This window comes from Anguilla rostrata, chromosome 1 (assembly GCF_018555375.3).
Source record: "Anguilla rostrata isolate EN2019 chromosome 1, ASM1855537v3, whole genome shotgun sequence".
NCBI classification, from domain to species: Eukaryota; Metazoa; Chordata; class Actinopteri; order Anguilliformes; family Anguillidae; genus Anguilla; species Anguilla rostrata.
Genome location: NC_057933.1, coordinates 74,476,177 through 74,494,938, shown reverse-complemented (window position 1 = coordinate 74,494,938; position 18,762 = coordinate 74,476,177). Strand labels below are relative to the sequence as shown.

The 18,762-nt window shown below is 53.2% G+C and overlaps 1 protein-coding gene across 1 annotated transcript in view; it reads left to right on the top strand.

Moving 5' to 3' along the window:
• LOC135235385 (NHS-like protein 3) overlaps nt 1-18,762 on the top strand; it is an 84,400-nt gene that overhangs the window by 33,731 nt on the left and 31,907 nt on the right. The window contains exons 3-7 of the mRNA XM_064300853.1: nt 9,167-9,310; nt 10,826-10,863; nt 11,911-12,124; nt 12,587-12,694; nt 13,268-16,849. Of these exons, the coding sequence (XP_064156923.1) occupies nt 9,167-9,310; nt 10,826-10,863; nt 11,911-12,124; nt 12,587-12,694; nt 13,268-16,849 (4,086 nt within the window). The remainder of the gene's footprint in view (nt 1-9,166; nt 9,311-10,825; nt 10,864-11,910; nt 12,125-12,586; nt 12,695-13,267; nt 16,850-18,762) is intronic.

The following is an 18,762-nucleotide window of genomic DNA, read 5'->3' as shown; positions in this document are numbered from 1 at the left end:
CACCGTCCGCGTCACTGGTACCTGTCCAGTGTTATAAATCACTTATGAAGTAATTTATAATGCTGGGGGGTTGTTTACGTAGAACATGGGGGGCGGGGGGTGGGGGGAGGTGCTGACATCAAGGAATTCTGTGGAAAAGGGTAACAGTCCTCTGCTATCGCCTTATGAGGCACCTGGTCGATTTGGAAATCAATTTCGGAGCAGGAAGCCTTATCTCTGCCTAACACCGTGCTGTGTTGTCCTTGGCCCAAAGCCAGCAGCCCCGTCTCCTATGGTGACGGTTGTTAGCAAAGTCCCCTCTTCTGCGGGTTGCATGGTCCGATTTTTGGGATATGCCCAAAATCACGGCCGTTCGCTCTAACGCAGGTTGACCCCACCGGGTGTTTCCCCCTGCTGGATAGACGGAGAGGTGCGTCTTGCTGTGGTGTAGAGGTGCAGGCCACGGTTGAAGAGTTGCTAATGTATTTTTTTTCACATTGCGGTGTTGTTTGGGCTGTCTGCATTCTGCCCTCACGGCCATTATGTTCCTGAACTTCTGACCGCTGTGTGTGGGAAGGCCAGTGTGTGACGGTGTGATCAAACCCTGCTGCGTCTCAGGCGCCACCTGCTGGAGAGTCAGCGGCACTGCACGCCATGTGCACCTGCTGATTAATTAACAAGGGCGGAGAGGGCTGGATGAGTCATGCTCTGCGTGCCACGTGAACCGTGTCATGGGTGGACCGTGTCAGGAGAGCGCGAGGAGAAAACCGCTCTATCGTCTCCGTCTGCACCTCGGTCCCGCGTTTGGGATCGCTTCCACCCACGCCACACCCATTTAATCGGACGCGTTTTCATCCGTATCTTAGGAGTTGCGTCTCGTCTGGACTGCTTCTAATCGGCCGTCGCCCTGCTCAGACATGTCTGGCGTGGCGGATTGCTCAGGCGTAGCGTTTGATTGTCTGCCGTGTCGTTTTAACCCTTGACCTTTGACCTCTTGAACTCTGCCCTTAAGCCCATACAGCGGACCTGCAGAGCTGTTTGCAGAGATGAGCCCTGTGCTTGCAAAGTCCACATTGGCTGTGTGTGGAATTTAAGCACACTGTCTCTGTCTGCTCTTCCCCCTGAATAGGCAGTGCTGTCTGCTTACCGCAATGTCTAGCTGTGTGTGTGTGTGTGTGTGTGTGTGTCCGTGTGTGTGCACATAGCAAATCTATGTGGTGTGTTTGAGTAGGCCAGTATGTGTGTGTGTGTGTGTGCATGTGCATGTGCATGTGCATGTGTGTGTGTGTCTGCATACTGGAGTACATTTAACCCCTCTTTATAAAGTTTTCAAACTGCTGCAGTGTGAACTGACGGCCTGCAGGGGTCTCCAGTGCTCATGGCCCGCACAGGTCCTGCCTCTTGAAAAGAACCCCTCTGGGGAGACTCTGCGCCTGTCAGAAAGGTTCAGCTCAGATGGGGCAGTCGTCCCCCCCCCCCCCCCACAAACTCCCTCTCCTCCAGATCAAAGCCCTACCACTGCACCGGAGCGGGTAATGGGGCTAAAGGGGGCTGATTTCATCCGAATTGACTTCTCATAACGTCTCCCGTGGAAATGTATGTTTGCTGCGTGCGGTTCTGTCGAACTGCGGAATCGGGAGACGCATGCCGCCCGCTGTCACGCTAGCAGCGAACACTGTGGGGAAAGAAAAATAAACAGGAGTGATTGAGACGACGCTCAGACGGGCACTGAGAGCAGCCAGTTACATTCTTGGAGTGTGTCTGATGCGGTGCTGAAGATGGGTGTGGACTTTATGATCTTGGAGAGTAGACAGTCTTGATGGTGCAGTCTCTGATATTCTTTTAAGGCGTGGGGATATATTCTCCCCTTCTTTGTCTTCTGTGTGTCTGTGCGCATGCTTAGGTAGGGATACGTGTGTTTGTGTGTATGTTTAGGTAAGTGTATGTGTGTGTGTGTGTGTGTGTGTGTGTTTGTTTAGATAGGTGTGTGTGTGTGTTTTGTAGGTGTGCGTCAAAACCACGACATAACAAGCCAGTTCTACGCACCCAAAACTGATCTGGGATCAGAGTGTGTGTGTGCTTGTGTGACTCTCTGGGAGGGCCCTACGGGTGTTTGCAAGCTCAATCACGCCTTCGTGCAGGAAGGCAAGACTTTAGCTCTGCAGATTTACTTTCTGGAGAGAGAGGGCGGTTTTTGTGCCTAAGCAGTGCCTCTCGTCCTCTCCCCCTGTAATGTGAAAACTGTTTTTTTTTTAAAGTGTCCTGTGGACTGCAGGTGTCCTCGGCTCGGACCCGCAGGAAAGGCTGAGCTCCTGCTGTGTTCGGTCCGGCTGGTTTCATGCGATGTCACTTCCTGGCCTCATGCGCTTTCTGGTCTCATTTATAATGTTGCCCTAGGTACACAGGATGGGTAAGGGATGCAGGGGGTTAGAGTAGCCCAGGGCTATCGGGCTCCAGTGCTAGAATGCCCCACAGTACCTGCTGTCAGGCCACGCTGTTGGTGCAGAGCACGGCTCTGGTGCGGGGCCATGCCCTGTTGGGCCACGCTATTGGTGCGGAGTGAGGCTCTGGGGTGTGGCCATGCCCTGTCGGGCCACTTTGGTGCATAGGTCTGGGTGCATCCTGTGGGCAGCTATGGGCGAGTCGGTGGCGCCATGCCCTGTCGGGCCACGCTATTGGTGCAGAGTGAGGCTCTGGGGCGTGGCCATGCCCTGTCGCCCTATTTGGATGATCTGGGTGTATGCCGTCGCCACGCATGGTGCAGCTTCCCACACTGTTTTTTGATTGTTTACCACGGGTTTAAACTTCCAGCAAACTGTTTATGACCCGTATAGACGACAAAATAAACTGCCCCTCACAACACTGCTCACACCACACCTGTCCTTTCTTTTGTGTTGTAACGTACTGCTATGAACTTCTCCACAGGCTGTGATTTAAATGAGAAAAGAAAAGGATCACCGTTTGGAAAAGAGGAAGCATGACTCACTCTGGCTTCAAGGGTGGTCTCTTGATCTCCCTCCTTGTTTTTCTTCCCTTTATTTTCTCTCTCTCTCTGTCTTCCTGCCCTCCTCCCCACTGTCTTTTGCTGTAGTCTTTGTTTGGGGGGGGGGAGGCTTCTTAAACTTTCCCTGGAAGTGCTGCTCTTGACGTCTTAATTTTTTTGTTTATTCATCGGGACCCGCAAGAATTTTGCGTGAGGACCCACCTCGCAAAATGTCTGTCTAGCCAGAGGTTGGGTGTGTTATGACGCCCTCTTGTGGCTGTGCTGTGAAATGACGGCCCTGTGTCTGTGATTCTGAACCTCGGCAGTGCTTCTCAGTCTGGGTCCTGGGACCCCTGTGTATGTCTGTTTTTGCTGCAGTCATTTTCCAGCTTATTTAATGTTGTTGAACACATGTTTATAAGTTTTTTTTTTTTCCTTAACCTTTGTGACACAGATTTGGATCATTAGCATTTATTCACCTCGTTCTTTTAAATAAAACCTGTTTTTATGTACAGTAATTGTGTGCAATAACAAACACAATGTGAATATGGGACTTCTGTTCTTCACGGTATGGACAGCTGTTTGTGACACAATGTGGCGTAAGAGGGTAAATAATCCCTCTGAAACGTGAGAAGTGTCTGATTAAGAAAAATGAACTGCTTGTTGAACTTTTAGGTTTGCGATTGGTATAGTATAATAGTGTAGAATAGTGTTCAGAACAAAAAGCAACACACACAGGGGGTCCCCAGGACCGAGTTTGAGAGCTACTGCCCCAATAGGGGCGACATAGCTCAAGAGGTAAGAGCGGTTGTCTGGCAGTCGGAGGGTTGCCGGTTCGATCCCCGCACTGGGCGTGTCGAAGTGTCCCTGAGCAAGACACCTAACCCCTAACTGCTCTGGTGGATGAGAGGCATCAATTGTAAAGCGCTTTGGATAAAAGCACTATATAAATGCAGTCCATTTACCATTTACCAGAGGAAGGCCAGTGGCCTCATAAATATGCATTTACAGAGAGACTGCTGCTTCACATGCTTCTCCTTCCTGTCTAATCTGCCGGGCCTGAGATCTGAAACCGGCTGGAAGTTTGTTTTTTAGACACACGTACCGTTCGCTCGCACCCGGTAATATGCATGGCACTTTAGATCGGTGTTCACGTTTTGTTATGGATTTAGAGCGGAGTATTTAATGAGTTTATTCACTGGTGTGTTGGAGGGAAATACAGTAATGATGCGTTGTCAAAAACAAGTGTCTGTTGCATTTTAATTTTGCATATCGAAAGCAGATTTCTAACAGTTGGGGATTTTCTTGTTTGATTTGATATTCTAGCTCTGTGCTTCCTTCTTCATAGTTGTATGGGATGGATTGTGTGAGTAGTCTGTAGTTGTGTTGCGCATAATTTCAACAAAGATTACGAAATTCAAAAATATAAATAAATGATGATAATAGTAATCGAGTTAGGGGGTGGAGCAGTATTAGTGCCACACCGAAGCTCCTTCTGCCTCTTTGATGGATGCTGCCTTATCAGTCACCAAGGAGATAGCAAATCTTTTATTTTATTGTTTATTTTGAGTTGAGACTCGTCTTTTTCCATTTTAGTCAACTTTAATTCATATTCTGTGTCATATTCTGTCATTGTTCCTCGTCATCCTCATCATCCTCGTGGCCCCGCCGCCTGTTTTGGCACAAAACGGTGGGGTTGATTAGAAACATACTCTGCATTTTGACTGGTGCACAGCACACTTGATTGAGGCTCTGATTGGTGCGCTGCACGCTTGAGTGAGGCTCTGATTGGTGCACTGCATGCTTGAGGGAGGCTCTGATTGGTGCATTGCATGCTTGAGTGAGGCTCTGATTGGTGCACTGCATGCTTGAGGGAGGCTCTGATTGGTGCATTGCATGCTTGAGTGAGGCTCTGATTGGTGCACTGCATGCTTGAGCAAAAACTCTGATTGGTGCGCTGCACGCTTGAGTGAGGCTCTGATTGGTGCACTGCATGCTTGAGTGAGGCTCTGATTGGTGCACTGCATGCTTGAGTGAGGCTCTGATTGGTGCACTGCATGCTTGAGGGAGGCTCTAATTGGTGCATTGCATGCTTGAGTGAGGCTCTGATTGGCACACTGCATATCATGTTCTCTGTGTTTAGAAAATATTTAAACTAAATTCATTCCAGGGTATCTCTACAGACCATGTGGTGCTCCAGGACTGGGGTTGAGTCTCTCTACAGACTCTGAGGTGCTCCAGGGCTGGGGTTGAGTATCTCCACAGACACTGTTGCTTTCCCAGACTGGATTTGAGTACCTCTATAGACCCTGTGACCCTCCAGGACTGGGGTTGAGTATCTCTACAGACATTGTGGCCCTCCAGGTTCTGGGTTGAGTATCTCTATAGACCCTGTGCTGCTCCAGGGCCGGGGTTGAGTATCTCTGTAGACCCTGTGGTGCTCCAGGGCCGGGGTTGAGTATCTCTATAGACCCTGTGGTGCTCTAGGGCCAGGGTTGAGTATCTCTGTCAGGTGACTTCTCCTCAGAGATAAACAGCAGGGAGGACGAGGGGCGGGGCTCAACTCCTCTCAGGTCCCTACCTGCCCCACATACCTGGGGTGTGATGTCACGCGAGCCTTAAAGGTGCAGCGCGGAGACCTGGGCAGAAAGTTCCGCGGTTAGTTCCGGGCTTCGCCTCCGTGTGCGGGGCTGGCTGTCGACGCAGATTCTGATGGCGTTTCGCCGCCGATCGAAGCGCAGGGATGTTCAGAAAGGGCCGAAAGAGATCAGGTCAGAGTCTCCAGCTTTCGCTTTGTTTAAAAAAAATAAATAAATAAATAAAAAAACAGCCTTCCAGCGACGGGCTGGTGAAAGGACAGGAGCGTCTGTCCGTCTGTCTGTCTGTAGGCAGGACGGCAGGGAACCGCTTGTCAGCGCCGAAGTGCAGTCGAGACATTTCTGTTCTGCCGTCGTTCGCAGAGTCGTTGCGGCTCGTGTCGCACGGAGCTGCGGTTTGGTTTGAGAACGGACTAACTGTGCTTCACGGTTGTTGTCACTCTACAGTTGCAGTACGGTTGTGTTACGGTTGTGTTGCGGTTACAGAAGTGATTTTGCGCAGCGGATTGCGGCGTTTGTGCCAGAAGCAGTGGGCTCGTCCGGTGGCGCGGTCCCCAGACCGTAAAAACGGAGTTTCTGATCCCCGCTCGGGTCAGAACCGGAGATTTTGAAACGTGAAGTTTCGGCGTTCAGCTGCGCGTACCAAAGCAGGTCGGGTTTCCTCCCTTTGCTCGAGGGCACGACAGGCACTGCCCCGCCCCGCCTGGAATTCAGCAGGATCACCTGAGCGCTACGAACCCGGCTGCTTGCTCACTGCAGTACACCTCTGCCCTCGAACGCTGCCTGCAAACCCTGCCCTCAAACCCTGCCCCCAAACTCTACCCTCTACACTGCCCTCAAACCCTGCCCACAAACCCTGCCCCCAAACTCTACCCTTCACACTGCCCTCAAACTCTACCCTCTACACTGCCCTCAAACTCTGCCCTGAAAAAGATGCCCCCAAATGCTACCCTCAAATGGCTGCCCTCAAACCCTGCCCACAAACCCCGCCCACAAACCCCGCCCACAAACCCCGCCCACAAACGCTGCCCCCAAACCCTGCCCCCAAACGCTGCCCCCAAACGCTGCCCCCCAAACCCTGCCCTCAAACGCTGCCCCCAAACGCTGCCCCCCAAACCCTGCCCCCAAACCCTGCCCCCAAACCCCGCCCCCAAACCCCGCCCCCAAACCCGCCCTCAAACCCCGCCCTCAAACGCTGCCCCCAAACCCCGCCCTCAAATGACTGTGCAGTGCACGAGGGGTTCCGCTGACCGCAGCCCTGGTCAGGTGACCACTGTCACCTGCATTAAGCCCCGCCCCTCTCCTCCGCAGAAACACTTTCCCACCTCACAGGTAGCCAAGCAAGACCTGAACACCTCCAGTTTAGTCTTGCATATTTGGAATGGTGTTTTACTTTTATTTTTGTGTTATTTAATTTTTTTGTATTTTTTTTAATGGAAGATTGAAGTATGCTTTACTGCGTGGTGAGACCGCATGCCAATGTTGCTTCATGTCCAGACTGCACTTATTTGGATTTCATAGGTCAGGTGGCTTCTCTTACTCGTACGCACGCGCACACACACACACACACACACACACACACACACACACACACGCACGGGCACATACACACACTCGGTCATACTGTCACCCCCCCCCCCCCCCCCCCCCCCCCCACAACACACACACACACACACACACTGACACACACTCAATCACACTCAATCACACTCTCTCTCCCACAGACATGGACATAATTACACACACTTACACACACACACATGTACGCTGAGTGAACGTGTGAGGGGTGTTACGTGTTTGGCAGAGTGGAAGAATGGCAGGCTGGGTTGGGGGGCCAGAAGGGGGGGGGGGGGAGTGTTTTTGTGCTTGAATGATCTCCTGAGATGTTGCCTCTGAGAAACCAGGGAAAGGACATTAACTCCCTCACTACCAGATACAATCCTAGTGTGAGTGTGTGTGAGTGTGTGAGAGTGTGTGAGCGAGTGAGCTAGTGCGCGTGAGCGTGCGTGTGTGCGCATGTGTGTGTGTGTGGGTTTGTCAGTCAGAAAACAAAGCTTTAAAGGAGTACCATGGTGGTTGAACGTGACACTTCCCAGTTGCCTTCAGGCAACAACGAAACAAATGTGCATAATTTTTTATTCTTCATCCATTTCAATGTACTTTAAAACGTATTTTTCTAAGCCTAAATTTCCCACGATAAAAATTCACCCGAACCGTCTGGGCGTGGTAATGAGAACTGTCAGTTAGCTATGATTGACAGACCGTGCCCCGTTTCCATAGCTACCCCCATGATACGCTCTCTTTGGGAGACTGAATTTTCACAAGCTAGCTAGCTTAGTAGGGCTAGTATATCAAGTATCGGTAGATAGCTAAGGTAAGGACGTTGACTTATATCCAATTATAATTTTTGATATCTAGCTAGCCAAGTTAAGATAAAAGCACAACTATAACGTCCTCATAAAAGCAAACTAGCAAGCTAACGTTATCGATAACATTGTCTTATGAAAGCAAACCTCTTAGCTAGCTAACGTTAGCTAGCTAGCTAAATGAATATAACCAGAAATAATCTAAAGGCACTCTAATTTAAGTGAACCTAACGTTAGTCAAATATTTGCATTGTCTGAACAGCAGGACGGTGTGTGCTGTCAGATTTCTTTACGGGGCGTGGAAATGGGAGTAGTTACTGTATTAGTGACGTAGCAAAATGACAACTTTCTCAACCGGTTGAAAATAGGACGATTAATTTAAAACGCATATTTCTCCAAAAATACAGAACGGACATATTTAATACTTTGCTCATTGTGTTTCTTCAATGCCTCTTGTGCAAATAGCACATAAAACCGAGAAAGTGTGAAAATCACCATGGTACTCCTTTAAACGACTTCCAAGTGCCAGTGACTTTGTTTAGTTTTTTTTCAGTGACTGAAAAACAGATTTTTTGGACCAGATCCAGATTTATTTATTTATTTATTTACTTAGGATCCCCATTAGCAATACACAGTGTGCAGCTAATCTTCCTGGGGTCCGATTGTGCAGAGCAATCTGGAATGGATTCGAAGACAGTAAATGATTGACAGCCTGTTGTAGCTCTGCCCGTTTTAGGGAGGTTCATGACACCTCTCTGTCCAATCGCTATGGAAACCTTTAAATGGTACCTGTAAGCCCCTCCCCCCCATGTCATCATCACCAAGTAGCAGTTATTTAAAGGGGGGGGTCATATGTTTGTGCTGCTGGGATTGGCGGTGTGTAAGGAGTTTGTGTTCCTTTGAGATGCTACAGAATGGGATTCGAACCCTCGTCCATCAGATTATGAACATTTCAGTTTTGAGCGAGTGAGTTTGGGTCATTGATAAGTATGTAAACTCATACTTGTACTCACATACTGTCCTTCTATCTCCCTCTCTCTCTCCCTCTCCCCCTATCTCCCTGCCCCCCCTTTCTCCTCTCTCTCTCCCTCTCCCCCTATCTCTCTGCCCCCCCTTTCTCCCTCTCTCTCTCCCTCTCCCCTATCTCTTGCCCCCCTTTCTCTCTCTCTCTCTCTCTCCCTCCCCTATCTCTCTGCCCCCCCTCTCTCTCTCTCCCTCACTTGTCTCTCTCTCTCTCTCAGGTCTTCCTAAACAGGAGCAGGAGACTAGGCCCAGCCTCTCTCCGCTGTACCCAGAGAATGTTTTCGTCGAGGGCGACCGGCCTCAGTTCCTGCAGGACCTGCACACTGAGGCCCAGGAGGGGCTCAAAATCCAGCAGCAGGAGGGTATGACCTCTGACCTTTAACCCCTACTACTGCAGCTGTCTTTACCCAACCGCTCACCTATAATCCTGCACATGACACACAAATGATCGACCTGTGGGTCCGCCTCTCCCCATCTGCCATGGCTGTAGTTGACTTGACTTGAAGCTGACGCGTGGCTGAACAAGGACGTTCCGTCCCACAATGCAACAGTGTAACATCGCACATGTCGTCACGGCCGACCTCACTCCTGCCGTACCGCAACGCAACGCATCCGCTGGACGAAAATACACACGCGCGAAACAAAACCGCAAACGGAGACGCCTGAAACAGTCACAGAGGTGGCACCGCGTGCGTCACTGTAAGGTCACTAAGTTAGCGGTGCCGTTTTCACTTTTTTTTTTAAACACAATTGTGCAATACTTTATGACGTAAACACCTCACCAGCAGCCCCAGTGTCATTAGACTTGCGCTTCGGTGGCAGAGAAAGCAGAACAGGAATACGGGAACCGTACGTCCTGTCGGCTAAGTTTGAAACTTGACTGACTGCTGTGCATGGACAAGCTAGTGTTGGGCAGTTCACAGAAGCCTGCCTCTTATCAGACCTCCATAGGAAGACCAGACTGTTTACGGTGCTGACAGGGAGTCATCAAGTGTGATAAAGAAACAGGGCTCGGTTGCAAAACATCCTACTGGATCAGCATTATGTAAAACTTTGGTTCTCCATAACACAGTGTCATCACATTTTGTGTTGTCGGAAAGGGGAACAAGTTAGTGTCTTAAAGGTTACGCCAGTGTGATAGGCTTACAGAGAGCACCAACAGGGTCAGTGATGTAGTATTTTGTCATGATTGTGTCTTTATTTGCTGACTTTGGTTTCCCTTGCATATAATGAGAGAACTGCAATGGTTTGGGGAGACAACATGAGTCAACATGGTCTCCTACTCATCACATGCGTGTAGCCATTTCGCCACTCTCATTTTGCGCCATTTTATACTGTTGTTATTCCTAAACCTACACTGAACAATAAACTGCATTCATTATAACCTGGCATTCCTCTTAGACTCTTACCACTGCACGCCTGGCAGCTTTAAGGTCCTAAAATACGCAGAGAACTCAGGATATCTGCACCCCGTAATCACTCGCCTATACGCTAGTGTCGTAGCAGGACACACAATTGTATTTGTGCAGGCTACACAAGCCAAAGACATGTCCGCATCTACCAGGTTAGATAGTGACGTATAGAACATACGGGCAGACGCTCCTGTGAGGTTAAGTCGGACCTTGAATCGTGTGTATCTGAGGGTTTCACGGAAATAATAAAGTCCCGTGGAAGTGATCCCAAATCCCCAGTATGACCCCTGACCTTTAACCCCTCTTCTTGAACACTGCTGCACTTCTGTCTACCACACAGGGCAAAGACAAACCCTTAGACGTTCACCTCCCTGACTGAAAACCCCTTAACCCTTGATCCTTAACCCTGACTGAAAAAGAAAGAGACTAGTTGTTGACCAGTCATTCTGTTTTTTTTTCCCGCAGAAAATGGGATGGACTACCAGGATGACGAGAGCATGGTTGTGAGTATTAATGTCAGTGTTTTTACGCTGGACAACTCCACTCCTGGTTAGGCCGGTGTGTTTCCAGGTGTTTGTTTTCACCAGTTTACCCTGGCTCAGTTGGCTAACGAACTCTTTACACCAACCCTGGTTCCCTCGCATTAGACTACCGTAAAACAGCATCTGCTAAAGGGACATATGAACAGTTATCAGGCATCATTCATGCACTTAATTGAGAAATTTAGCCATAATGTCAGAACACATAAATGATCAGGCTGACCTGAACAGCAAGAGCAGTGGAATTAATTGGAATGGAATGGAATGAAGGTTGGAATGAAATCCAGAAACGGATTTCTTTGCCCACCCCTGCCGTAAGAGCTGACCCGTATCGCCTTCAGTACGGAATGTAATCTTCAATCATTTCCTGAGCAACTGCCACCTAATCACAGACCTTGAGACTTTCTTTCATGTGACTGAAAGGGTAAACCTGCAAACCCACATGCACTGCACATACCACACTGCGCACAAACACAGAACTTACACTTCAACAACAGCTGAACACACACAGGAACAGTACAAGACCACACACACTGTGGGGAAAGAAACTCACACACCACGCACGCACGCACGCACACACAAACACATACACATACACGTGTGCACACATGCACGCACACAAACAGACACGTGCGCACGCACTACAAAATTAACACAAACACAGACAGGCACACAAGCATGTGTGCGCACTTACGCGTGCACACACACACACACACACTCTGTCTCTCTCTCCCTCTGTCTCTCTCACACACACACACACACGCACACACTCTGTCCCTCTCTCTCTCTCACACACACGCACACACTGTCTCTCTCTCTCTCTCTCTCTCTCACACACACACACACGCACACACTCTGTCCCTCTCTCTCTCTCTCTCTCACACACACACACGCACACACTCTGTCTCTCTCTCTCTCTCTCACAGACGCACACACTCTGTCTCTCTCTCTCTCTCACACACACACCCACGCTCAGGTGACTGACTGTATGCGTGTCCCTGCTCCCTACAGTCTACGACCACCCTGCAGACGGGGGATGACACCAGCCTGGCCAGCAGCATGAGAACCGTGGGGTCCGGGGACACCACCGACGCCATGTCATCCGTCTCCACGGTTTCTGGCGTTTCTGCCGTTTCCCCGGTTTCCGAAGTCTCTGCCGTTTCCGTTGCCTCCACTGCTTCCACCAGGTCCTCGCGCCTCACGCGGTCAGGGCTCACCAGGCAAGGTATGCTGACACGCCTGGGGGAAACGCCTGGGTGGGGGGGTAGGAGGGGATAGGCGAAACCCTGGGTGGGAGGGGTGGTGGGATAGGGAACCCTGGGTGGTGGGATGGAGCGGGGGGATAGCGAAAACCCCGTGGGGGTGGGGGGTGGGGATAGGGGAACCCTGGGTGGGGGGGGATAGAGTGGGGATAGGGTAACCCAATGGGTGGGGTAGGGGGTAGTGGGAACCCTGATGGGTAGGGGATAGGGGAATGGGGGTAGGGGATAGGAACCCTGGGTGGGGTAGGGGGATAGGGGAACGCCTGGGTGGGGGGAACGTGGTAGGGATAGGGGAACGCCTCTGGGTGGGTGGAACCCTGATGAGGATAGGATTTAGGGGAACCCGTGGGGGGGGGGGGGGGTGGGGGATAGGGGTGCCTTTAGAGGGGGGAGCTTTTCTCAGACCCAGTCTCTCCTCTCCACAGCCTCCACCTTCAAGCCCCTGAGTGGCAGCAGGAGGCCAGAGAAGGGCAGGAGGCGCAGCAAGCGGGCCACGGTGGCGGGGATCCCCCAGCACGTCCAGAGGGAGCTGGGCATCACGCACCCCAAAAACTGCACCCTGATACTTACCCCAAAACTGACTAAACACCCTGAAACTTTGCCCCCTAATGCTGCACCCTGATACCCCATACCCCAACACAAAACTGCAACCTAAAACTGCACCCTGAAACTTTGCCCCAAACTACACCCTGAAACTGCACCCTGATACAACACCTCAAACCTGCACCCTGAAACTTTGCCCCAAACTCTGCACCCTGCAATGAATCACTCTGATTACATGCACGCTCATTTGTACTCATCTTTGAGATGGTCATTTTGTTGAACTTTATGTTTGAACTCAGTTGATGTTTCAGAGGGGGGAAATGGACGGCACTTGCCTGAATTGAACAATAGCTTTTTTTTCTGCGATGAATAAGAAAGCGTGCAAGTTTGCACATTTCATTTCCTTAGATTATGGCGGGGTGTTTTTGGGGTGCTTCTGTTCGCAGCCTCAGGTTATTCTGTAATGAATCCTTACCTGAGAACCGGTCCTCGCATTCTTGCTTCGGTTAACCGGTCTGCCCCCCGCCCCCCTCCCGCCCCCCTGCACCCCCCCCCCCCTGCAGGGCTGGACAGGGAGCGCTGGCAGACCTCGCCCACGGAGGGGCAGCTGCCGAACGGGCAGGACGTGGAGGAGGAAGTGGACGTGCTGCCGGACCCCGGCGGCACCCCGGAGGGCGTGCGGATCCACCTGGCGGCGCTGGAGGGGCTGGAGTCCGCCGAGGAGCAGCAGCTGCTCCGGCGCCACCTGCAGGCGGTGTACCGCGACGACCTGGCCATGGCGCGCACCGCCGGGCCCCGCCTCTCCCCGGGCCGCCGCGTCAAATCCGTGGCGGTCCCGGGCTTGACCACGGCCGCGCCCGCCACCCTGTCCGCCGCCCCCCCGCCCGCCAGCAGCCCGGCGGACCCCTACCCGTCCAGCCCGGTCATGTACATCTCCCCCCAGGCCACCTACATGTCCAAGATCATCCCCAACGCCGTGCTGCCCGGCGACGTGGACGTGATCGAGATCAGCAGGAAGGGGCGGAGCCGGGGCAGCATGCGCACGCTCAGCAAGACCAGCCTGACCGCGCCCAGCCCCGCCCTCTCCCGCGCCTCCTGGACCGGCTCCGACTCCTCCCACACCGTCGTCTCCGACTCCTCCACCATTTCCTCGGGCGGGGGGCGTGGCCGGCGGAAGAAGCAGGGGGCGGGGCCTCCGGGCGGAGCGCACCCGGCCAGCCCGGACCAGGTGAGCCTGCACAGCTCCATCAGCTACTCCAGCAACATCACCTCCGTCAGCCAGGTGGGCGGGGACAGCCGCAGGAGCGACGCCTATTTCGGGCGGAGCCTGTCGGTGAAGAAGACGAAGAAGGACCCGCCGGCCCCGCCCCGCCGCACCAACTCCCTGCACCCCAGCAGGCTGAGGCGGCGCTCGCGGGACGTGCCGGACGCCCCCGCCCCGTCCCCGAGCCTGGCCTACTCCGCCGACCAATCGCAGGTCTCCTCCTCCTCCTCCTCCTCCTCTACGGTGGCCAGCCTGCCCAAGATGCAGGGTAACGGGTTCCACAGGACCCTGTCCCCCTCCAGCGGCTACTGCAGCCAGAGCCCCGTGCCCACGCTGTCCCCCTACTCTGGAAACCCCACCCAGCAGCGAGCTCCGCCCGCCCTGCCCAAGGCCTCTTCTCTCATGACGGCCGTCCTCGGTTTTGGGGGCGCCCCCCCGGACGTTCCAGCGCACCCTAAAGTGAAGGCGCCCACACCCCCGCCCCCCGAGACCTGGATCCACGACCAGCGGAGCTTCGACCTGCTGTGCGGCCCCCTGAGCGTGCAGAGGAACCTCTTCGTGGCCCTGCAGAAGGTCCGGCTGGAGAGGCAGCGGAGGCAGGCGCAGTGCCCCCTGGTGGCCGGAGGGGAAGCTTCGGCAGCGGGCCAGAGGAAAGAACCGCCCCCGGTCATGAAAAAGACCGGCTTGGTTAAAACGGAGGTGCTCAAACACGCCGGTCCCGCGGCGGTGAGGAAGGGTAGCCCGCTGACGCAGGTCTATGTGCAGACCCCGCCTCCTTCTCCTCCCCCCGCCCATCACCCCCCGCCCCCGCCAGCCAAGGAAACGCCTCCCTCCTCGGTATCGGATTCGGCCTGGCCCCTCCCCCCGCCGCCCGCGGTGGAGCTCCTGCCGGCGGCCGTGTTTGAAGGGCCGGACGAGACCGACTTCCTCCCGCCCCCCCCTTTGCAGGAGGGAGCGGGCAGCCCCCCCGTCTCGGCCAACGTTCAGCTTGTGCCCCCCGTGAAAACGACGCCGCTGGTAACGGCGCCCCCCACATTGGTTACCGTAAAATCCATGCCGCCGGCTGCCCAGGAAGGCACGCCACCCGCTGCCATAGTGACTGCTGTCAAGGCGATTATGCCCAACAACACAGCAAAGGTGACCCAGGCATCGGCTGAGCCAGGAAGACCTCCTCCCTGTAGTACCAATTCGCTAGAAATGTCACTTTTACTACAGGGAATCCCTCCCCCTCCAAAGGAAGCCCCGCCCCCTCCACCAGATGCTCGATCTGTACTACAGGGAGTCCCTCCCCCTCCACTGGGAATTCCACCCCCTCCACAAGAAGCCCCGCCCCTTCCACCAGAAACCCGGCCTGTACTCCAGGGAGTCCCTCTCCCTCCACTGGGAATCCCTCCCCCTCCACAAGAAGCCCCGCCCCCTCCACCAGAAGCCCCACCTGTATTAAAGGAAGTCCATCCCCCTCCACAGAAAGCCCCACCTGTACCACAGGAAGTCTTGCTCCCTCCACAGGAAGCCCCGCCTGTACCACAGGAAGTCCTGCCCCCTCCACAGGAAGCCCCACCTGTAACACTGGAAGTCCTGCCCCCTCCACATGAAGCCCCACCTGTAACACAGGAAGTCCTGCCCCTTTCACAGGAAGCCCCAACTGTACCACAGGAAGTCCTGCTCCCTCTACAGGAAGCTCCACCTGTACCACAGGAAGTCCAGCCCCCTGCAGAGGAAGCTCCACCTATACTTCAGGAAGTCGTGCCACCCACGCAGGAAGCCCCACCTGTACCACAGGAAGTCCTTCCCCCTCCAAAGGAAGCCCCTCCTGTAACACTGGAAGTCCTGCCACCTCCACAGGAAGCCCCACCTGTTCCACAGGAAGTCCTTCCCGCTCCACAGGAAGCCCCTCCTGTACCACAGGAAGTCCTGCCACCTCCACAGGAAGCCCCACCTGTACCACAGGAAGTCCCACCCCCTGCACAGGAAGCCCCACCTGTACTTCAGGAAGTCCCGCCCACTCCAGAGGAAGTCAAAACTTCATTCCCAGCGGTGCCCACTGTGCCCCCACCTCCTCCGGCCCAGCCTTTGGAGGAGCAGACCCCTCCCACCTGTCCTGCAGAACCTGGCCCAACCAATCAGGAGACTCAGAGCAGAGAGCCACAGGCAAAGAGCAGCCCTACTCCGAAGCGGGACGCCCGCGTTCCCATGACTACGTCCACCCTGATGCAGATGGTGCGTATGCGAGCGGGCGAGTCCACTGGAGCCCCCGTTCAGAACAGCAAGCCCAGGGACGCTGGGGAAAAACCGGGCCACGGCCAGAACCAGAACCAAAACCAGGCGGATGGACAGAGCGCTGCTGAGAAGCCCAAGACCCTGCCTGTAACAGCTCCGCCCCCCACCATCAACCACCCACCTCCCGCCACTGGCTCCGCCCCCTCCATGAGGCTCCAGGAGGCCATCCGCATGAAGACGGCGGCCATGTCCCGTCTGGGGTCCCGCTCGCCTCGCTCCGCCTCCCCCTCCCCCAGCCCCTCCTCCCCCTCCCCTTCCTCCCCCTCCCCCGCCTCCCCCTCCCCTGCCTCCCCCTCCCCCGCCTCCACCGCCAGCTTCATCTTCGCCAAGAGCCCCCGAAAGGTCGTCATAGAGACGCCCTCGTCGCCCGAGGGGCAGGCGGGGCTGAAGGCGGATCTCGCGGCCGAGCTGGCGCGGGTCACCGGTCCCGCCAAAAACGCCAAGGTCCCGCCCCCTGTGGCCAAGAAGCCCGCGCAGCACACTGACCAGGCCCCGCCTCCCGACCAAACGGCGACCGAAAATGGCGGGGTGGCCGCGCCCGCCGAGGAGACGCCAGGAGCTCTTCCAAAGGAGAACCCCGAATCATCAAATGCCAAACCAGGTTTGTGAACACCAGGGGAGAACCATTTCATTCTTTTAAAACGAGCTTTTTTTCAAAGGAGCGTTTTGCTTTATTGCGGCATTAGGTAGAGAGGGTGACGGACAGAGACGGGAGCACAGCTCAGAAGATCGAACCTCCAACCACATGGGCGTCTCATGTTTTAAATTTCACTCTACTTAATAATAGCCTGTTGTGTGAAATCACTATCCAACTTTTTAAAATTTTTAGTGAAGCAGTGTTCGATATATATCTATGGGCAGAGTTACTAGCTTAACTACATTTTCCAGTAGCTCGCCATGTGTTTAGTTTAACCATTTCCAAAATCAAGTCAAACTGTTGTATTGGAATAAATTTTAAACCATTATACCTGCGGGCCTATCATATCTGAACCCGGGTCTCTGCGGTGGTAAAAAAAAAATTCCCTGCCTAAAATGGACCAGATTTATTGCGTCAGCGCTATGACTGGTCTGCCCCATATACAATGCATTGGCAAAGTTACCGTGTTACTATCATTTAATATTGGACATTTACGTAACCATACCATGAAACTTGGAGTGCACATAAGTGCATGAATGGGCATGCTTAATGTTACAACAGCTCTCAACAGCAGCAGATTGGCCAAATGGGGGGGCGACATAGCTCAGGAGGTAAGAGCGGTTGTCTGGCAGTCGGAGGGTTGCTAGTTCAATCCCTGCTCTGGGCGTGTCGAAGTGTCCCTGAGCAAGACACCTAACCCCTAAATGCTCTGGTGAATGAGAGGCATCAATTGTAAAGCGCTTTGGATAAAGTGCTATATAAATGCAGTCCATTTACCATTTACCAAATTGTCGAGTGTCAGTCAAGTGTACCTGTCTGTCAGGCAGAAGCCGTAGGGAAGTGGGATGAAAACGGGAAGAATTAGAATTTTAACTGATGCCTCTGCAGTCAACTCTTCGACTGCGATTGACATATCGGACACCCCTGAACTGCCGTAATGTACTGAGTTTGGAGAAGGGAGTGGGCAGTGTTACTGCTGCACTGTGAGCCACACACACACACACACACTACACACACACACACACACTGCACACACACACACACCACACACCGCACACCACACACACACACCACACACGCACACACCGCACACACACACACACACACACACACACACACACACACACACCGCACACACACACACACACACACACACACACACACACACACACACACACCGCACAACTCCCAGATGAACGCTGCCGTAAACCCGAGAGACTTTGCAGAGCAGAAAATGTCGGGAGACTGAAGCTGTGAGCGCCCTAAAACTCAAGCTCGCTTCGCCTCCACGCGTGATTACAGCGCCTTTCAGCGCACGCTGGCCTTGAGCAAGGCGCAGCATCGATGTGAATCATCCGCAGGACTGTCAAAAATACTGCCCTTCGGGGCCTCTAGTGGCGCAGCCTGTAGAGCGCTAACCACACGCTCAATGCCAGCCGCGACGTCGGCTGCTCGAATCCGACCGCCAACCTTTGCCGTACGTCTCTCCCTCTCTCTCCTCCTAATTCTTCCTGTCTCTCTACACTGTTCTATCAAATAAAGGAAAAGCCCAAAAAAACATATTAAAAAAATACTGCCCTTTGACTCACATGTGGTGAACAAAATCATGTGCTTCACAATTTCCTGCCACAGAATGCATTGTCAGCCCTAATAATCACAACACTGATACTGTCATTACTGAACAAATTGCACCAGTGCACAAGTGATTTAAAAGCAATCGGGTCAAAAATTATGTATTTATTTTTTATAGATGTTTATAAGTTGTGAAACATCTTGCCTTACACTCAATGGTTCTTCTTAAAAAAAATAATTTTATCTGATTATTAATTTGAGTAGAATCACATATATACCTGAATACATGTTATAGTGTTACTGTG